This window comes from Aquila chrysaetos, chromosome 8 (genome assembly GCF_900496995.4).
Source record: "Aquila chrysaetos chrysaetos chromosome 8, bAquChr1.4, whole genome shotgun sequence".
Lineage (NCBI taxonomy): Eukaryota > Metazoa > Chordata > Aves > Accipitriformes > Accipitridae > Aquila > Aquila chrysaetos.
Window position 1 is genome coordinate 1,545,870 of NC_044011.1, and position 20,330 is coordinate 1,566,199.

Genomic DNA, 20,330 nt, shown 5'->3' on the forward strand with positions numbered 1-20,330 from the left:
GGCATAAGCAGAATTTCAGGTACGCACTCTCTTAGCCCCCCTCCTGTTCTGTCTAATTTAGAGCTTTCAAAGCCCTAGCACAGCCAGAGAGGAATACGTTTCATTCCTCTTTCACTAGCCCCATATCAAGTGACCCTAAATGTGGTGTTCTATACATATATACGTAGCTGCCAGTGTTAAGATTATCTGAAAACCTGTGTAGAGTTCAAAGAAACCAGGCATGGTGCAGAGGAAGCTGCAGTTGTCAGAGGACAGTGGGGAAAATTGACTTCAGTGTCCGAGGACGTATAAAAGACGACTCTATCAGAAGGGTAAAAGTAATGAAAAGTGCATCAAATCTCAGCCAGCGCTTGGCTTCACTTTTTCTATTAGAGGGGTATGCTTATTGGGGGACAAGTCAAGAATGAAAGGTTGCAGTCTTAGTACCGAAAATGGAGTATTTTGGTTCATTATCCATTAGCTCTTTTACAAGTATTTTCATTAATGATTACTTACCTTTTTCTAGAAAAAAGATGTAAGAAGTTAATCAATAGAAGCTTTGATAATATTCTTCCCCTTAAATCCCAGAATAATTTAAAAAAATTAATTTTGTCCAGTATTGTCCTGATTTGTCCAGTATGTATCCTTACCACCTCCTCCGTTAGATTTTTTTTTTTTTTTTTTTTTTTGCTTCCAAGCCTGAGCTTTAAAAAAATAACAACCCCCCCCACCCAAAAGCTACTTGTGTATGTGAACGGCCGCTTTCAGCAGAAAGCATTTCATGCCTCTGTACTTTCCAGAGACTACTGCCATTTAGAAAAGGCATCACAGAGTTTAATACTTCTTTACTCGCCCAGGTAATTTAATACCTCTCCTCTCTTGCAGGTGAGAAACGACATAGTTTTGATGTTAATTATAATTCAAGTTTCATGTACGAAAAGGAAAGCGACATAATGCAAGGGCGCATGATGGACCAGGCCATAAACAATGCCATCACCTACCTGGGGGCTGAAGCCTTGCGCCCTCTTGTGCAGACGCCACCAGCTCCCACCTCCGAAATGGTCCCCGTCATAAGCAGTCTGTACCCCATACCACTGACCCGCACCGACGTGCCAAACGGCAACTCGCAGGATGCAGAGAAGAGCCATGCCCACCTAAGGGACAAAAGCTTGTCTTCCGACAGAGGCCTTTCCCCAAACAACAGCGGCCAAGACTCCACAGACACTGACAGCAACCACGAGGAGCGGCAGAATCCCACCTTCCATCAAAGCCAGATGATCCCCGCTCAGGCCCGCAATGGCCTCCAGTCCTTGAAGGATTTCCCGAGGCCATATGACATAATCAAGCCGCCTGCCATATGCCCACGCGATGCCTTTAAGGTCATCAACAAGGAAGGGGAAGCCATCGGGGTCTACCGGTGTGACCATTGCCGTGTCCTCTTTTTGGATTATGTGATGTTCACCATCCACATGGGCTGCCACGGGTTCCGCGATCCCTTCGAGTGCAACGTCTGTGGGTACAGAAGCCATGACCGATACGAATTTTCCTCACACATAGCACGAGGAGAGCACAGAGTAGTACTCAAATAAAAGGACTGGTTTTCCAAGGTCAAAAGCTTTGTTTTAGATCGGAGGGGAGGCTTGTTTGTTTTTTAGTTAGTGTAAAGAAATTTCTTGAGTATTTTTCTATGCCAGTTTTTAAATGAGTGTCACAGGGAGGTGACGCCTTTTTAAATTTTTCTTTACAAATAATTCAGTGTTCTGTAGCATCTATGCCTAGCTGCTGTGGTGAGTGGTACTGTATAAAATACCAGGAGCAGAGAGCGATTTTTTATATGAACTTTATTTTTGTGAAAATTAAGAGCCATTTCAGGTGGTTTTATTTTTTAATGTGCATTTGTTTTTATAATGTATGCTTTAACTCAGCGCAAAAAGTTTTTATGCCCTGCTGCCAGTTTCCTTGCTTGGTCAGCTGTATAGTCAGAAGTACATAGGAGAGGCTTTTTCTAGCTGTTACAATCCTGATGGTCTTCAAATGGCTAATCACCGAAACAAGGAAAACACGTGCCTGGGAGGGATTGTTAATTCCTCTTAAAGGTTTTCCCCTAAGTCTTAAAGAGCATGTGGCCCCACCACACTTTCATTTTTCTTACCCCTCTGTTCACTTTCTTTAAAGTCACTCCCACATGCATCTTACTCAGTAATAGCAAAATAAGAAATGAGACCTATTTGGGGGTTGTTGTTTTTTTTTTTAACAGTATGCATTTTTGGGATACCCAGTGAGATCATTGGTTGGCTCATCCATGCAGTCTGGGGGAAATCCTGATTTTCATTGATGGAAAGTCCTCCTTTCTGATGGGTGCCAAGAACGAGGACAAAACCACGCTGTGCATTGTGCCCCCGCCTTGCTCCTGCTCAGCTCCAGCAGCAGAACTTGCGGCTGTGCCATCCGGTCCACGGCTCGGAGCAGGAGTCACCCTGTCCTGGCAGCAGACACCGTGAGGATCTGCATACATGAATGTGTGGGAGCTGACAGCTCAATCACGCTGTCTGGTTTTATGTGGGGATATCCCTCGGAGTGAAATGTGCTGTTTTGCAAAATGAGTATTTACCATTACTTTGAAGCTGGTTTTTAAAATAGTTCTTTTAATCTAATCATTGCTCTGCAGCTGTATTGTTAGTCACTGTGCTAAAGAGATGAATTTGATAACAGTTTTGCTGAGTGGATGTTTATTCTTTGCAAAGTATTTTTGTATAATGTAGAGTTAGGTGTGTTCTGATGGAGTTTTTGCATCCATTGCGTGGTTTGGTATCTACATTGCTTTTGTACTTTTTCAACACTGCCCTGCCAATACCTGTGGTGATCCATCTGTTTCCATGAGGGAAGTCTGTGGCACAGAGACCTAGGTGGAGTGCCAAGGGTCAAGAAATACTGAATTTCATTCCTCCCTCCGACCTGGGTTCACTCTTTTGGCTCAAGTATTTTCTCCCTCCCTGAATTTTAAGGTACAAAAAAGAAAATTACATTCATTTTTCCCAGCAAGGGTATGTCTGAAGAAGGATAAACTAGACTGCAGAGGGCTCGAGTATCTGAAGTGCTGTAGAAGTGCTAGATCCTAGATCCTGCTTATCGTTGGGGGTAAGGAGAACTCTTTTGCTACCTTGTGTGATGTTATGCGCGTAGTTATAAAATAGGTTTAGGATCTTTTCCAATAACTAGTTTCCCATCATGAGGCACATACAGTGAGCGGGTGGATGCTGGTTCTTCCCCGATGAATACCCGTTGTCACGGCGTGACAAATGATCCTTCTGTGAGCGAGGCTGCAGTTCCACCAAGGTCTTAACCCAATCGTCTGAGGACTGCCTTCTGGGCAGCAGCCTGGACTGGGAAAGGCTTCAGCCAATTCCCACTTCAGTGAGTGTAAATGGATAACTCCATCTCTCCTGCTGCATTTTCATGGGAGAAGCGACTGAATTACACGCACATCGTGGCTGATGAAAATGCTCCTCACGGTTCAACAGAAATGAATAAGGTTACGCGTAGTAAAACGTAACTTGTCGTTTGCACAGGAAGCTCCTCAGATTGCCGAATGTGTGTCACGCAGCACCGCCAGTTTCTTTCTCACGCCACTACCAAATCCTTGAAAACACTCTTCAGATTACTCTCCCACTCTTCACTTACCGCCAGGCAGGGCTTCAGCCACCTACCCTTGCTTCCCAGATAAGGTGAGCAATCAACCACTGCGCCTCTGAGCAGCTCGGCATGAGCAATGCTGCCAGGTTTTTGAGAGGAAGGAGGGAGGTTTTCGCAGCGTCTGGCCTAGATGGCACCGGTTTCCCACCACTGCTCGGGCAGAGTCATGATTTCAAGATAGGCTGAACCGAAAGAAGTTCCCTGGGCTGTCTGGAGTTAACGAGCGGTAACCTCGTTACAGCCCTGCTGTTGAGCAAACACGTGTTGTGGAATTTCAACCCAGTCATTTATTAAAATATATATATATATATATATTTTTATGAGTACCGTTTATGTGCTGTGTGATGATCGCCAAGCATGTGCCTGCGCCTGCCTGAACCGGGGCCAGAGCCTGCCTTCGCTGTGTCCTGGGAGCAGGGCTGCAGAGCTGGACGCGCTAGCCCTGCGCGATGCCGGGATCAGTCCCGTCTGTGTGCCTCCCTTCGTGTCCGGGGACCCCGCCGGCGCGGCAGACCCCGTCCCGCAGCGCTGCCCCGAGCGCCCTCCCTCGTGGGCCAAGCCCCGGCCGCGCTGGCGTGGGAGGCAGGAAGCCCGTGGGGTCGTGCTCGTACATCGAAGGGCTGCGCTCGGTCTCGGGCAGGTCTCTGAGCTCAGAGGAGCTTTGCAAAACACCTCATCTGGGAAAAAGGAGGGGGAAAAACTGCTGGTATTTGTTGTGAGCCTGATGTATTCTGCTCCTGGTTTGGTTATTTTGGTACAAAACAAATTTCTGTTTGGACTGTTCTCTTTGAACGTGCTCCAGCCAGCTGTTTCGCCTGTCTTGCTTGGTTTCTTTATTTACTGCTGAATTATACCTAAACAGCGGGCAGCACAGAGGAGGCTCAGGAAACTGGCTTTTAGCATTAAGAAACAAGCCTCTTGTTCTTAAAAGTTTATTGAATTTTTACATTTCAATAAACTCTCATGTATGTAATAGTTGAAGAGACCCCGGGTGCCTGCGCTATGCTTCATTGCTCTCCCACGGCCAAAAGCTCATTCCTTCAGCCATGAAAGCGGAGGCGATCACACCGCTCGGAGCTGGAAAGTGAATGGCAAATGCTGGCTGGCGAGCAGGAGCGAGCTCAGGGGAGCGGGCCCGGAGTGCCGGGGCTGGAGCCGCTCACGTCCGTCGCCTCTGGGATCTGTAAATCACAAAGAGGTGATGAAACCTGTGACCAGCCTGGAGCCATGGTGCTTCCACTCGGGGCTGCCGAGCTGATGGCGATGGCTGTGGTTAGCAGAACACCAACTAGTTACTCAGTGGAGCACTGATACACTCTGAGGTTTAAAGATAATGTAGTCTGCTCCTCGAACTGCTGAAAAATGGTATTGGTCTTTAGTTTTGGTTAATTGATGAACGATATGGTCCAAGGAAACATGCCCTTCTCTGAGCCAGGGCTGTCGCTGGCTTTCCTTGTCTCCCCAGCGAGCTCAGGACAAGCGTTCGAGGGAGGGGAACGGCCCAAATTTGGCCCGGTAAAGCAGAAGCGATTCCCACGGGATCCCCAGGGCTCCTGCCCGAGCGTGCGGGCAGGCAGGCAGCCGCTCCCAGCCTCGGGACCCGTTCCCTGCGACGTGATGTGTCACAAAGCGCCGTCCTCCTCACCCCGGTGTTACCAAGCACAGTCATAGCGAAACCGGGCTCCGGTAGAAGTGCGGAGGAGCGAGGAGTCCTGACGCGCGCGTCGGCGGTGGCCTTGGCCGGGTGCTGAGCCGCGGCGCTGGCGAATGCTTGCGGCCGGGTTTGCGCCCGGGATCCCAGACATCTGCAGGTGATGCCGGGCGCGTGTGAGCGACAGGGCATCCCCCTTGCAGGCAGCACCAGGGAGAGAAGCATTTGGGAAGGGGACAGTGGAAGGGGCAGGAGCCCCTCAAATTCCTCCCCACGTAGCCGCGCTTTTGCCGCTTCTCCCGGCAAGGCCCGTAGCGATCGCCCGGTGTCCCCCCTGTTCCGCACGGGGACAGGTCTGCTCCCCCCGCGGAAGCGTGGGGTGAAGGCAACGCTCAGCCCCATGTGTCCGGACCCGCTCCGGGACGTGCTTGAAGCGCGGTTGCTCCGACGGACGCAGGGTGGGCTCAGGGTTTCCGTGGGGTGACTGGGGGCTGCGCCCACCGTGCCGGAGCACATCAGTCAGATGGAAACATCCCAGCAGGCGGGGAGAGTGGAGGCTCACGCCAACCCTCCCACAGCCCTTTTTTAGCACCTGTTTTAGCAGGTTGATGTTGTTCACGCTTATTTCATACTCTCCTCACACCTTTTACCACAAGAATCTGGACACGCTTGAAACACAGAAAAGCCAGAGGATCCTTTTTTTTTTTTTTTTTTTTTTTTAGTTTTACCTTCACTTCCTTCCTAGCCCGGGTGAAACACAAGCACCAAGAGTTATTTTCCCCTCGCTGTGACGCTGCCAGGTAACTCTGAAGGACTGGGTGAAACACTGCCGGTGCTCGCAGCCCCGGGCCAGCCGAGGGGGCTCGGGGCTGGGGGGCAGCAAATCCCGGAGCCTATCCCCAGCCTGGCTTTCCCCTGAATAAGAGCTGTTTTGATGCTAAAAACCCCCTCACCCCTCTTCTGCCTGGAACCAAAACCCCTTTAAAGCACCAGGCTTATAAAAATGTTCGGTTGGTATTATGACAGAGAGATCCTTATCTGCTGATATGCTGTAATTATGATAGAGCAGAGAGGAACTCGTTTGCCCCGTCGTGTTGAAACACGCTTTGTAACGCACGAAAAATCCTACAAAACTCTACCCGGTGCTGAACTGCATCCTTGGAGCATCCCAGCCGGCTCCTTGCTCCCTCTTGGGGAGCGGTCCAGCACCCAAAGGCCAGCAGTGCCGGGAGGGGAGAGTGGGTGAGGGACGACTGAGTCACCGCCGCCACCTCCTCCTTGTCCCAATTCTCCAGCCTTTCACTGAGTCACGCTCCTCCGTGCCATCCCGCCGAGGACCCGCCGGCGTTTCGCAGCCCTCCGCGTGGGCTGGGTGGCTCTGCCGGGCTCCCGCTGCCCCTGGGAGGGTGCGGGGTTCCCGCTGCCCCCAAAAACCGGGGGACAAGGGGTGAGCGGGGCGTGGGGCCGCCTCTGCGCTTCCCTTGGGGGGAGCTGAGCGACGGCGGGATGGGGGCCTCGCAAGTGCCCCCCACGCGGAGCCGCGTGCCCAACGCCGGCACAGCCAAGGGGGGCGGTTTGCAACCCCGGGTTTGCCGGGGGACACGCGGGTGCAGGCAAAAAACCAGGGACGGGGCCGTGGCTGTCACCGGGGCACCGTGACGGGGGCAGCAGGTTCACGTCACGCCCGATACCCCCCCTTCGCTTCGCCGGGAGGGAAGTGAAGCCCCCGGGGAGCCGCACGCTCCTGCACCACCGAGCCATTCCCTCCGGCGGGGTTATATCTGGCACCACATTTGCATCGCAGCAAGCCGGCGCACCTGGGCAGCCAGCGAAATCCTCGGGGGAGCGAGAGCGCGGGGAGCGGCTGACAATTGTCACACGCAGGCTCGACGGGGAAAGGAAAGTCCCGGCAGACAATTGTTTTTAGAAGAACCTGCTTCCGACCCGAGCGGCTTCGGCCCCTCCGGCAAAACCTCCGCCCCGGCACCCGGCGGGGCTGCGGCGAAGGGTGGGATGGGGATGATGGTCCTGGGCTCTGCAACGGTGCTCTACGACCAGGGAGGATCCTCCCAGGCTGGAGATGATGCTCCTCAGCCATAAGCACAGCCCAGGTGCCCCCCACCGATGGAGAAGCCCCCCCCCCCGCCCAGCTCTGGCCACAGCAGCTCCCCGTTTCCCCCTCGCTTTGCCCGGGACCCCCTCTTCCCACCGCGGGCGTTGGTGAGATGGGCTGTGAGCGGGGCTGAGGCCATCGCAGCGCCGCTGTCCCCGGACACCCGCTGCCCACCCCCGCTCTGCAGTGAGTGTTGGGGTCAATCCTGCTCCCTCTCCCCCCCCCCCGCTTCCCCCCACAGCGGCCCTGTTGCTGCTTCCCTGGGGACTGGGGGACACCGTGGGTCTGGGGGGGTCCTGTCCTCCCTCAGCCCCATTTCCCATGGCTGTGGCTCTGTGCTGGGGGGGCTGAGCTGCAGCCAGCCCCCCCCCCCCTTCTTTTTGCTCCCTGGGGCTGGGGGCAGCCCCCCCCGTCCCCGTCCCTGCCCCCCAGAGCGGAGAAAGTTAGTCAAATCTGCAGAAACCACAGTGGGGGGGGGGGGGGGGCTGCGTCTCTGCGCCACTTTGATGTCACCCCTGCACATCCCGCAGGTGCTGCGCCGCCGTTGCCATAGCCCCGGTGCCGTGGTCCCCACCGCCGCTTTGCCATTAACTCGTGCAAGAAGGGGGGGGATAATGCAAAAATATTTCCTCTTCCTGCCCCCCCCCCCCCCCATCCTGTCCCCAAGGTGCCTGGAGCCTCCTGGGCCCGGGGAGGCCACGTGCATGGCACGGGCTGGTGCACGGTGCACGGTGCACGGCGCTGCAGCCACCATCCAGCCCCTCGCACGTGGGGCTGGGGATCCTGGCAGCGGTTTTGGGGGGGGGGGGGGGGCGTGCTGCATCGGGGACCCCGCATCCATGCCACACGCGTATCCCCGCACCCTCCATCCTAGGCACTGGCGAGGCTGCGGGGTGTCCCTGTCTCCGGTGCCGGCGCACCGGGAAGCGCAGTGGGAGCCGGGAAGGTTTCTGAGAAACGGCCCCGCGTGAATCATGCCGGGCCTCCCTGCGGTTTCCCCCTGCTCTCACCTCCTGGGTGCAGTCACGCCAGGCGCCCACACACGAGCACCCTGCGCCCAGCCAGGGGGGCGGCATGGGCTGCACCCCCCCTGCCATCACACACACACACACCCCCCGAGCTGGAGGGGAGCTCTCGGGGCAGTGCAGGGTGCTGGGGTCGTGTGTCCCCCCCCCCACACGCCTGCTTCTGGTGCCTGGCCTGCACCCATGCTGCACCCACCATGCACGCTGCACCCAGCACCGCCGCACTCAGCCTTCACCATGCAACCCACCCCCGCCCTGCACCAGTCCCTGCAGCCCCTTTGCACCCACCGTGCAAACCCCCCCCCCATGCACAAACCCCCCCCCCCAATGCACTCTCTGAACACGCCGCGCACCCTTTGCACCCTGCTCCTGTCCTTGCACCACCTCCTGCACCCTCTGCACCCAGCGCTGCAGCCCAGCTGCCGGCACGGTGCCCTGCAGCCCCCCCCCCTCCTTGCTGCCCCAGTGCCGCGGGGCTCAGTGCCGAAGGGGGGGGGTGACACTGCCCATCGTGCGGGAGCCCCCGGCCACGGGGCATTGCCAACCCTGCAGCAGTGGCCAGTGGGAAGGACGATGCAGCCATTGCTGGTGGCCAGGGTCGGGGGGGGGGGGGGGCAGGACCCCGGGGTGCTGCATGCCCACGGGTGCCCCCAGGGAGCGGGAGGCAGGCAGAGGGCAGCTGCCAGCCCTTCCCAGCCCCGTCACGGCCGCTGCACTCTCGGAGGAAGCCGCTCTGCTTTTTCACCCGGCGCTGGTTAAAAATACCACTCCCGATTTTAATACAGCGGCGGCGAGCGCTATTTTGGGCCGGGAGCAGGAAGCGAAACCCCGCGTGGGTCCCGGCCCCGCTCGCCCCCCGCCTCCGAGCCACCCCCTGAGGTGAGCCGGGCGCCCGGGCGGCTGCGCCGGCACGGTGCCCGCCGGTGCCGGGGGGCCGTGGGGGCTATTTGAAGCCCAACAGCCGGGCGCCCTCCTTCACCTTCTGGGCTTTCCAGCGGAGCAGGCGGATGGCACGGAGGCTGAGCCGCAGCACCGCGTCGTACTTGAACACCAGCTTGTAGAAAGCGTCGGTCATGAGGGCGCCGCTGGGGTCGGCGTGCTTCAGCGCGGCCATCGGCGTGTACGCCACGTTGGTTTGGTGCCGGAAGGGCGGCCGGGCCGCCTCGATCACCCGCAGCGTGTGCTGCATGTGGGGACGTTACTGTCCCCTTCCTGTCCCCATCCCCATTCCCATCTCCATCTCCATTCCCCATCCCCTTTCCATCCTATCTGCATCCCATCCCTATCTCCATTTCCATCCCCAACCCTGTTCCCATCCCATCCCGTCCTATCCCCATCCCCATTCCCAGAAAGGGAAAAGAAGGCTATCCCATCCCCACACTTGTCTCCGCCATCTATCTCCATCCCATACCAATCCCCATTCCCATCCTATCCCCATCCCCACACTTTCCCATCCTATCTCCATCCCATCCCCATCCCCATTCCCATCCTATCCCCATCCCCAACACTTTCCCATCCTATCTCCATCCCATCCCCATCCCCATTCCCATCCTATCCCCATCCCCAACACTTTCCCATCCTATCTCCATCCCATCCCCATCCCATCCCCATCCCCATTCCCATCCTATCCCCATCCCCAACACTTTCCCATCCTATCTCCATCCCATCCCCATCCCCATTCCCATCCTATCCCCATCCCCAACACTTTCCCATCCTATCTCCATCCCATCCCCATCCCCATTCCCATCCTATCCCCATCCCCAACACTTTCCCATCCTATCTCCATCCCATCCCCATCCCATCGCCATTCCCATTCCCATTCCATCCCCATCCCCATCCATCCCCGTTCCCAGCTGGGCTCAGCCCCATCAGGATGGAGCTCAGGGGGAAGCAGTTGCCGGGGTGGGCTCCCTGCCCCACTGCCAGCTGGGGGTCGCTGCACCTCGTTAGGGCTAATTGAGGCTTCTCTAGACAGCCCAGCCCAGCCTGGAGCTGCCAGGCCAGGCCAGGGGGGGTCGGAAGAGGGCAGCCCCCAGCCCGGCAGGGCCACCCGCCTGCCTGTCACCTCTGCGATGTCCTCGGGGGTCTGGCCCAGGCTGGCGAAGACGTCCTTGGAGTTCCTCAGGTAGAGGTTGGTGAAGATGTCGGCCGTCTCGGGGTCAGTCCGCGAGTAGTCGGTGCGTTCAGCTTCCTCGTACAGCTTTGCCTCGAACTCCGTTGTCACTGGCCCTGGCTCCACCAGGCTGATCCTGCCCGGGCACAGGGTGCTGGGGACCCCGGCACCCCCCAAACCCCTCCGCCCCGGGAGGGGGGGCTGCGCCGGCCGCCAGCCCCCGGCACTCACGCCACGTTGAAGCGCAGCGCCTGCACCACCAGGCTCTCGCAGAAACCCTCCACCGCGAATTTGGAGGCGGCGTAGATGTCGTTGAAGACGATGCCTGGATGGGTGTGGGGGGGTCCCGGTCAGGGCTGGGGGGGGGGGGGGGGCTGGTCCCACCAGGTCACCCCGTGTCCCCCCCCTACCCTGCAGGCCCATGATGCTGCTGATGACCACGATGTGGCCCCCGCGGCGTCGCTTCATGTCGGGCAGCACCTCCTTGACCATGCGGACGAGGCCGAAGAAGTTGGTGTCCATGAGGCTCTGCATGGCCGCCAGGCTCTGGCACTCCAGGGGTCCCACCATGCCCACCCCGGCGTTGCTGACTGTGGGCACGGGGCATCAGCGGGGGCGTCCCCTGTGCGGGGGGGCGGGGGGCTCCCGCGCCCTGTGCACAGAGGGTCCCCGGCGCTCAGAGGGTCCCCAGCACGGGATGCCCTGGGCGAGGAGGGTCCCCGGTATACGGGGGGGGTCCCCGGCGCAGAGGGTCCGCGGTGCGGGACGTCCCTGGCATGGAGGGTCCCCGGTGCACGAGGTGTCCTTGGCACAGAGGGTCTCCAGCACCGGGCGCGCAAAGGGTCCCCAGCGTGGGACGTGCTTGGCGTGGACAGTCCCCGGTGCACGGGGGGTGTCCCCAGCACGGAGGGTCCCCGGCACCGGGGTCCCCGGCGCAGGGCACCAGGGGGACGCGGTGGGAGCCGCGGGGTCCCGGGGCTCACCCAGGACGTCGATGTGGCGCCCGGGGATGCTGTCGAGGCAGGCGCGGATGGAACCCTCGTCGCAGACATCCAGCTGCTTGATCTCCAGCGTCCGGCCCAGCGCCGGCCCCGCCGCCGCCGCCAGCGCCCCGCTCCTGCCCACGTTCCTCATGGTGGCGATGACTGGGGGCAGAGGCGGCTCAGCACCGCACGGGATCTCCCCCGGGAATTGCGGGGGGGGGGGGGGGGTGTGTGTGTGTCCCCCGTCCCGCTCACCTCGGAAGCGGCGTTGCTTGTCCCGCGCCAGCCGGACAGCCAGCGCCAGCCCGATGCCGGAGGAGCAGCCGGTGATCAGCACCGTCTTGGGAGCCATGGCGTGGCCGCGGCCCCGCTCCCCGGCCCCCCGCCTTTAATAGCAGCTGGCCCAGCCCCCCAAATCCAGGCCCTTAATCCTCCCCCACTAATCCCCCCCCCCCCGGGATTTGCCGGTCGGCCGCGTGGCTGAGCCGCACGTGGTGCCCGAGGAGCACAGAGGGGCCTTTGTGCAGGACCCAGGGCACCGTGGGGACACGGCAGGACGCGGGGACGCTGCCAGACATGCGCCCGCTGGCAGTGGGGTCTGTGGGGATGCCCCCCCCCCCCCCCCCCAGCACCCCGTCTTTTCCTTTAGAGGGGGCGAGGCGGGAGCTCTGAAAAAATAACCTTTATTCTCACTGGTATAAAACACGTCACAGTTCAACTGGCCTTGCAGGGACGTGGGGGACATGGTGATGGGTTCCCCCCCTCATCCCCCCCCCCCCCGCCCAGGGACCCCACTCCTGGGGCTGGGGACCCCCGAGCCCACCTGGCCTGGGGACAAGGAGTGCCAGGCCCCCACGGGGACACTTGGGGCTGGTGCTGTCGGGTGGGGGGGAGAAAGTGCTTGAGTGTGGGGGTGCCCGGCGGTGCTGGCACCCCAGGACCCCGCGGGCAGAGCCGGCACCCGGGTCGCAGGGCGGGCGTCTGGCGGTGGAGGAGCCGTCCTCGTCCCCGCGCGTGCTGCGCCGAGCTGGCCCCAATCCTGCCACCCCATGCCGGGCTGTGCCAAACCGTGCCAGTGGTGCCGGGCTGCGCCAAGCTGTGCCATATCGGCAGCGCCAGGCTACGCCAAGCCGTGCCGTGCCGGTGGTGCCGGGCTGTACCGAGCTGTGCCGTGCCGGCCGTGCCACGCGGTGCCGGCGGTGCCGGGCTCAGAGGGCCACGCAGGTGCAGTAGTGCCGCAGCTTGCAGGGCAGGATGCCGCGGTTGATCTGGTGAAACTCCACGAGCTGGATGAGGTCGGCGAAGCGGGTCTGCCCATCGTCCATGGTGAAGTAGAGCCGTCCCTCCTCCTCGCTCTGCCCGGGGCGGGGGGACACACGGGTCAGCACCCCGCAGCCCCGGCACACCCCGGCAGCCCCCGGCCCGTTCCGGCCCCCCGCCGCCGGCACTCACCGGCAGGATGAGATAGTGTTTGACTCTCTGCAGGTGGCACAGGGACAGGACGAAGCCCTTGGGGTTGCGCTGGCTCTCCCGCACTAGGAAGACGCTGCGAGTCCCGGGGGGGGGGGGGGGGGGGGGGTGCGTCACCGCTGGCCCCCTCTGCCCCTGCTGTGTCACCCCTGGGGTCCCAGGTACCCTCCCCCCAAAAGCCCTGGGGTCCTGTACCCCCTGGGACCCCTGTATCCCTCTGGGAGACCCAGGGGCCTGTCCCTCCCTCCTTGAACCCCTGGGGGCTGCAGATCCCCTGCAAACCCTTGGGGGTCCCAACCCCCCCTGGGATCCCATGCCCCCCCCCCCAGCAAGTTTCCCCCCATCTCTGCAGGTGTCCTGCATCACCCCACGAGCCTCAGGGCCCTATAACCCCTGGGGTCACGTACCCCCTAGGGGTCCCATGTCCCCCCCACCATGAGCCCCAGGGACCCCAAGCCCCCCAGGGTCCCATACCCGTCCACCAAGCCCTGACGGCCGATGAGCTGCTGGGTGTCCTCCCGGGAGATGCGCCCATGGAACCAGGGCTGGGTGCGGTGGATGGCTGCGGGGAGATGGGTGTCAGGCTTGGGGGGAACCCCCACCTGCAGCAAGGACACCCCCCCCCCCACCTCAGCACAACCCGGCTCTGCTGGATGGGACCCTGCGGCTGGGCGCTGCTCACCGGCGCTGAGCGGGGAGCTCTGGCAGGCTGCCGGCAGGCTGTACCGGTGCGTTGTCTTCTTCTGGCCGTGCAAAGCAAGGAGCGGGTGTTAGGGTGGGCTCGGGGGGGGACGGACGCCCCCCCTCTGCACCCCTGCACCCCAACTCACCCTCCAGGCCTGCGCCTCCTCCAGGGCCACCGTCAGCACCTCACTGGGGTTCTCGATCACCCGGCCCGTGCACCCCGAGAAGTCCATGGCCACCAGCGCGTTGTCCGAGACGCTTCGCTGCGGGGGAGCGGGGGGTGACCGGGGGGCTCCCCACGGGATGGGGGCTGGCGGGGGGGGGGGGGGGCAGCACTCACCAGGGGTGTGGGGCCGATCCAGGGGGGCTGGTTCAGCCGTGCCTGCGCTTGCTGGTAGTTGCGGTAGAGCTGCATGCCGTACTGGGGGGAACAGCCCCGTGAGATGGGGAGGGTCCCACGGGGCCTCCATCCCGCAGTGGGGTGAGGGAGCACCCACCTGGTGTGGGGACGGGGACCTCCGCATCCACCCAGTGTGGGGATGGGGACATCTACATCTACCCCGCATGGGGATGGGGACGCCCATCCTGCATCTTTTCTAGCACAGGGATGGGGACATCCCTCCAGCATCCCCCAGCACAGAGATGTGAGCATCCCCCCAGCATCCCCCCAGCATCCCCCCAGCATCCCCCCAGCATCGCCCTGGCACGGGGCTGGTAACACCCCGGCAGGGCCGGGGCTCACCTTGAAGAGGCGGAAAGCCGCCATCCAGCAGCTCCGGCTCTGCTCGTCCTCGCTGCAGAGCAGCTTCAGGCCCTTCACGCCGCTCCGCACCTTGTAGGGCTGTGGGGAGAGACCGGACCCGTCATGGGGCAGCCCCGGCCGGCTTTCTGGGGGGCAGAGATCCCTTGGCAGGGGAAGGCACACGGAAGGACCGGGACCCCCGGCCCCCAGCCAAGCAGGGACATCCCCACCTTGATGCAGAAGCCGAACTCGGTGGGCGTCCCGTAGTGCTTCTTGCCCTGCGTCACGTAGTAGATGTTGGACTCGGTGAGGTCAGCGAAGTACTGGAGGTGCCGGGGGTCCTGGGGTGGGGGGGGGAGTCAGGGCCGGCCCCGCCGCACCCCCCCGGCCGTGCTCCCGCCTGCGCCCTCACCTTGGAGGTGCCCTTGGTGGAGTAGTAGAGCCCCGAGCGGCGCAGGGAGAAGTAGAAACGCTTCCAGACCTTGCGCCCGGCTTCCCGCAGCTGCAGGAAGCCCTGGACCTCCGGGCAGCTCCCGGAGTTGAGGAAGTTCTGGGGAGAGATGGGGGCTGAGGGGCACGGCGGGGTCCCCACGGCACAGCAGGGTCCCCATGGCACAGCGGGGTCCCCATGGCACAGCGGGGTCCCCACGGCACAGCGGGGTCCCCATGGCACAATGGGGTCCCCACGGCACAGCAGGATCCCCACGGCACAGCGGGGTCCCCACAGCACAATGGGGTCCCCATGGCACAGCCGTGTCCCCACGGCACAGCGGGGTCCCCACGGCACAGCTTGGCACGGTGGCCCCGTACCTGGATGAGCTCGGAGTGTGCCATGCTCTTATTCGCCTCCAGGCAGCTGGACACCATCACCTCGGGGAAGAGGGACTGCTGGGGGGACAGGGGGGTCAGGGGAGACCCACGGGGTGCTCAGGGTCTCCGTGGGGCGTAGGGGTCCCTGTGGGGCACCCAGGTTCCCGTGGGGCACCCGGGTCCCCGCGGGCTTTGCTCTGGCGGCCACGTACCGCGTTGCTCTTGAAGAGCTCGTACTTGGCGAAGTTCTTGCGGAAGACGAAGCGGCTGTCGGCGCCCGGGGGCCAGGAGCTCTGCACCTCCACCACCGACTCGTGGTCCTCCAGGCACCGCTCTGCGGGGTGGGGGGGGGACGGGGCTCAGCGGGGCAGCCGGCGGGGGGGGACCCGGTGCCGCGCCGTGCCGCGCCGCGCCGGCGGCTCACCCAGGGCCAGGTGCTGGTGTTGCTCGACCAGGGCCCAGCTGTGGTCCTGCAGCGCCCGCGTCCTCCGCACCAGCGTCTCGCAGAGCTGCCGCGCCGTGGTCCCCGCCGACGCCTCCAGCGAGCGGCACGCGCCGTCCTCGCCGAACACCTTCACCACCTGCCGGCACGTGCCGGGGCGGGCGTCAGGGCACCCGGCGGGAAGGGATCCCGCCGCCCCGGCGGTCCGAGCCCCACCGCCCCCCCCTCCCCAGCCCCCTGCCCCCTGACTCACATGGGAGACGCCTTCGCGGGGGGGGTCCCTGCCCCAGGGCCGGGCTGCTGAGGATGGGCGAGTTGGAGGGGCTGCAGAGCTCGGGGAAGGGGTTGGGGATGCTGGGCAGCGACGAGGCGCGCGGCTCCTCCTCCGGCAGCTGCCGGCTGCGGGCAGAGAGGGGCTGAGCTCCCTCGGACCCCCCAGCACCAGGTCCCGTGCCCCCATCCCCACGCCTGTGTCGCCCCTCGATCCGCTGGAAACCCCCCCCACCAAAACTCCGTGGGAGAGCCTCGGCGTCCGGCCCCCCCCCCCCACCACCCACCTGCTGCCGTGGATGAAGAGGGGCTGGGAGCGCTTGACCTCGGGGGGCCCCTCGCCCCCGTCCCGCTCGCCGGGGACCCCCTCCTGCTCCGCGTTGCCTGGCCCAGGGGGCTCCCGGAGGCTGCTCTGCTGAGCCCCCCCGTCCATGGCATTATCTGGGGAGGGGGGAGAGAGCGGGTCCCGCACCGCACGAGGCTCCGGTTCCTCGTCCCCGGGACGGCGGGGCCGGGGGTCCGAAGTCACGTGCGGGCAGCCCCCACCGGACGCCGTGCCGGACTCCACGCGGGCCGCGGGCCGCCGGTGCCGCGGCGCTGCCAGGGGCTGCCCACCCTTGGCACCCTCCCGGGCGGTGTTTTTGCCGGCGCCCAGACAAGCGGTGAGTCAGCGCGCGGCGGCGTGACTCAGCACCGCCCCGCCTCGCCCCCAGCCCCCCGCGCCCCACGGGGGTCCGGCCAAGCCCCACGCAGCTGCCAAGGGTTGGGGCGTCCCCGTCCATCCAGCCCCATCGCAACGCCGAAGCCGGAGGACAGGACCGTGAGCCTGGCAGCGAGCGCAACCCCCTACGAGACAACCGAGAATCCCCCGGCGCCTCCGCGTCCCACAGGGGACCCTCTCCAGTGCCCCCCCCACGTCACCACTGAGAGCCTGGTGGCGCTGGGAGGTACCGGCTGAGCCGGACCGGGGCCGGTGGAGCTGAGTCGGGCTGAGCCAAACCGGGCCAAAGCGAGCCGGGCTGAGCCGGGCTGAACTTTGCCGGGCTGAGCCGCGGCGGGTGAGCGTGGCGCCGGCGGGAGCAGGAAGCGGAGCGTGGCGGCGGCCCAGCCCAGACACCTCCTCGGGTCCGGCCAAACCAGTTCTGGCGGCCGCTCCCAGCTCCACCTCACCACGCTGGCATCCGGGCCGGGGCGGCCGCGCCGGCAGGCCGGGGGCGAGGGAGCCGGCACCCTCGCCCGCCGTGGGAACTGCCCCGAGCCCGCCTGCCGGCACGGCCGCCCCCACGCCGCGGCGTCACCCCCTCGCCTCCGCCCGGCCGTCGGTGCCGGCGCCCACGCGGCGCTGCGGCGCTCGGGGGACGCGTGGACGGCCGGCCGGCGCTCCGGTTTCGTCCCCGAAATGATTCGGAACGGGGCTGCGGGATGCGCACGGCCGTGGGCCAGCCCTGCCGCGGCACGGCACGGCTCGGCGCGGCTCGGCACGGTCGCCTGGGCCAAGCAGGGGCAGGCACGGCCCGGCCACGGCGGCGCGGGGCCGTCCGGCACGCGGCACACGTAACGCACGCGCGGCGCCCGCAGCCGCGCCGGCAGCAGTCGGTGGCCACGGGCGTGCGCGCGGCAGGCCCCGCCGTTCCCGGAATGCCGCGCGGGGGCCGGGTTAATCATTCACCCGCTGCCCGTCCCTGTCCCCGTCCCTGTCCCCCGCCTCCCGGCCGGCTCGGGGTCCAAGTCCACGGCCGGGCAGGACCGATGCCATCACGCGGCTGCCACCGCCATCCCCATCCCATCATTCCATCCTTGTCCCTGCCACGTCCCCGTCCCTGCCCCGGCCGTCCCACCGGTACGGACCCTCCGCTCCATCCCCGCTCCCCTGCCCTGGCTGTGCCGGAGGGGCCGGGTCGGGGTCTCCCTGCCTGGCCGGGCCCCCCCGGGGTGAGCCTGGGGACACGGGGGACAGCCAGGGGTGACGTGGGGTGATGCTGGCCACGGTGGGACGCGGTGCAGGGACATCCCGAGCCGTGCAGGAGACACCGGAGGGGCTGACGGGAGATGTGACAGACGGGGACCCCACGGGGCCCTGGGACAGTGGCACAGCCCCGACGCCAACCTGCCAGCCCATCACCGTGGCCTCAGGTCACCCCGATGCCGGCCCTGTCCTGCTGGCCGTGACGGGGCTCTGATGGGGCGGTGATGATGGCGGGGGGACGCAGGGTGTCCCTGGGGTCTGGGACAAACAGGGGGACCGGGGCCTTGGGGCTATGGGGCAAGGGGACCAGGCCCACCAGGGTTATGGGGTGGGGGGGGGACTGGAGGGTGTCAGAACTATAGGGCTGGGTCCCAGGGCCACCATGTTTATGGAGTACGGGTCCAAGGCCACCAGGTTTAGGGGACAGGGTCCCAGGGCCACCAACATCAAGGGATGGGGTCCCAGGGCCACTAACACTAAGGGATGGGGTCCCGGGGCCAGCAGGACCTTGGGGAGGGGGACTGGAGGTTGTTGAGGCTATGGGATGGGGTCCTAGGGCAACCAGGGCTATAGGACAGGGAGACCAGAGCCACCGGGGTTACAGGAAGGATGCCAGAGCCACCAGGATTATAGGATAGGGTCCCAGGGCCACCAGGGCTATAGGGCAGGGGGACCGGGGCCACCAGGGCTATGGGATGGGGTCCCAGGGCCACCAGGGCTACAGGGCAGGTTCCCAGGGCTACCAGGGCTATTAGACAGGGTCCCAGGGCCACCAGGGCTGTGGGGCAGGGGTCCCAGGGCCACCAGGGCTATGGGATGGGGTCCCAGGGTCACCAGGGCTACAGGGCAGGTTCCCAGGGCTACCAGGGCTATTAGACAGGGTCCCAGGACCACCAGAGCTGTGGGGCAGGGGTCCCAGGGCCACCAGGGCTATGGGATGGGGTCCCAGGGTCACCAGGGCTACAGGGCAGCTTCCCAGGGCTACCAGGGCTATGGGATGGGGTCCCAGGGCCACCAGGGCTACAGGGCAGCTTCCCAGGGCTACCAGGGCTATGGGATGGGGTCCCAGGGCCACCAGGGCTACAGGGCAGGTTCCCAGGGCTACCAGGGCTATGGGATGGGGTCCCAGGGCCACCAGCTGTGGGCAGGGGTGCCGGTGGGTACCGAGGCGGAGGGACAAGGCTCCCCGGGCGACGGGGGCTGCAGGACCGGGGTTGCGGAGGCTGCGGGGCGACGGCGGCGGCGAGGCCGTGCCGGGGCGGCAGAGGAGGAGGAAGAGCTGGGAAGAAGGTGGGAGGGAAGAGGCGGGGGCGCAGCGGGGGGCCGGGGTCATGCCGGCGGGATGGGGGCCTACATCCCGGGATGGCCAGCGGCCCCACGGTGCGGGGGACCCCCACCCCGGCCCCGTTCCTACCTGCAGGCGCCCGCCGTGTCCCGCCACCCTCCCGCCGGACCGGGGATTCCTGTTCTCCCCGGCTTTATCTACCTGCGCCAGCTCCCGCCCCCGCCTGACATCATGCTGCCCCAGGCCGGCTGCCCGGCACCCGGCCCCCACCTCTGCCACCCAAGGGTGCCCCCCCCCCGATCCCCCAGCCTTGGGATGGGGCATCCAGCCTGGCCCCATGCCAGCATGGGGGGGGGTCCAAGCCCCCCCACCCCAAAGCTGCATCCCAGGACCCTGCAGTGGTGATGGGGAGTTTCCCACAATGCACTGGGGTGACCCCAGAGCCAGGCGGGGGGGGGGCAGAGCCAGGTGGGGGGGGGGTCCAGGCATCCTGCAGCCCCACTGGGACCGTGGCTGTCCTGGGGGTGTAAGTCCGGCATGGCCCAGCCTGGCGCCCCCGGGGGGTCCCCAGCCCCAGGCTGTGGGGTTTGGGTCGGTGCTCCCCTGGGACCCCACACGGGGGGGGCTGGAAGGGCCCCACGGGGTGCGGGGCTCCGTGGGGTGGGGGGTCCCACGGCGTCGGCCCAGGGACTGGGGCAGGTGGGGACCCCGGGGGGGGTGTCTCATGGGGGGGTCTCATGCAGGTGGCAGGGTCCCCTGGGGCATGGAGGGATCTGGGGACCCCACTGGGGGGAGTGGGCTATGGGATGGGACCAGTGGGACGTGTGGGGGTCCCTTAGGGGATCTGTGGGGGTCCCGTGGGAACAGAGGGTGGGGTCCCCTGTGGGTGTCCCCACAAGGGATGTGGGTGTCCTCATGCGGTGCTTGGGCCCCACAGAGTCCCCAGAGATGTCCCCACGGGGGGTTCAGGGGCTCCCCGCGGGGGCCCTATGTGTCCGTGGGTGATCCCCTGGGGTCCGTGGAGGGGGGGGGGGGCGCCGAGGCCCTATAGGACTCCCACGGGGATGTTGTGGGGGGTCAGTGGGGGTGCCATGAGGGGAGGTG

General features: G+C 64.0%; 3 protein-coding genes across 6 annotated transcripts in view; 1 reads left to right on the forward strand and 2 right to left on the reverse strand.

Moving 5' to 3' along the window:
• The window catches only part of IKZF3 (IKAROS family zinc finger 3), a 51,814-nt gene extending 47,832 nt beyond the window's left edge, over positions 1 to 3,982 (forward strand). For all 4 annotated transcript variants that reach the window (XM_030023167.2, XM_030023166.1, XM_030023168.1 and 1 more), the window contains one exon: positions 865 to 3,982. In XM_030023167.2, coding sequence (XP_029879027.1) covers positions 865 to 1,568 — 704 coding nt within the window. In that variant the 3' untranslated portion in view covers positions 1,569 to 3,982. The remainder of the gene's footprint in view (positions 1 to 864) is intronic.
• A 5,234-nt stretch (positions 3,983 to 9,216) lies between these two features.
• Positions 9,217 to 11,958, reverse strand: LOC115344713 (retinol dehydrogenase 8-like). Its single transcript, XM_030022550.2, has 6 exons — positions 11,813 to 11,958; positions 11,558 to 11,719; positions 10,985 to 11,164; positions 10,806 to 10,899; positions 10,527 to 10,710; positions 9,217 to 9,644 (listed from the first exon to the last, which is right to left on the reverse strand). The coding sequence occupies exons 1-6, from the start codon at positions 11,907 to 11,909 to the stop codon at positions 9,405 to 9,407; spliced, it is 957 nt and encodes a 318-aa protein (XP_029878410.1). The 5' UTR covers positions 11,910 to 11,958; the 3' UTR covers positions 9,217 to 9,404.
• Positions 11,959 to 12,366: 408 nt separating this feature from the next.
• GRB7 (growth factor receptor bound protein 7) lies at positions 12,367 to 19,383 on the reverse strand. Its single transcript, XM_030022964.2, is given in 16 exon segments — positions 12,367 to 12,912; positions 13,010 to 13,103; positions 13,502 to 13,589; positions 13,710 to 13,770; positions 13,858 to 13,974; positions 14,052 to 14,132; positions 14,454 to 14,552; positions 14,684 to 14,794; positions 14,866 to 15,003; positions 15,264 to 15,341; positions 15,476 to 15,597; positions 15,688 to 15,844; positions 15,959 to 15,982; positions 15,984 to 16,104; positions 16,263 to 16,416; positions 19,356 to 19,383. Coding segments are annotated over 15 exon segments (1,584 nt in total). The 5' UTR covers positions 16,409 to 16,416; positions 19,356 to 19,383; the 3' UTR covers positions 12,367 to 12,765.
• Positions 19,384 to 20,330: the final 947 nt, after the last annotated feature.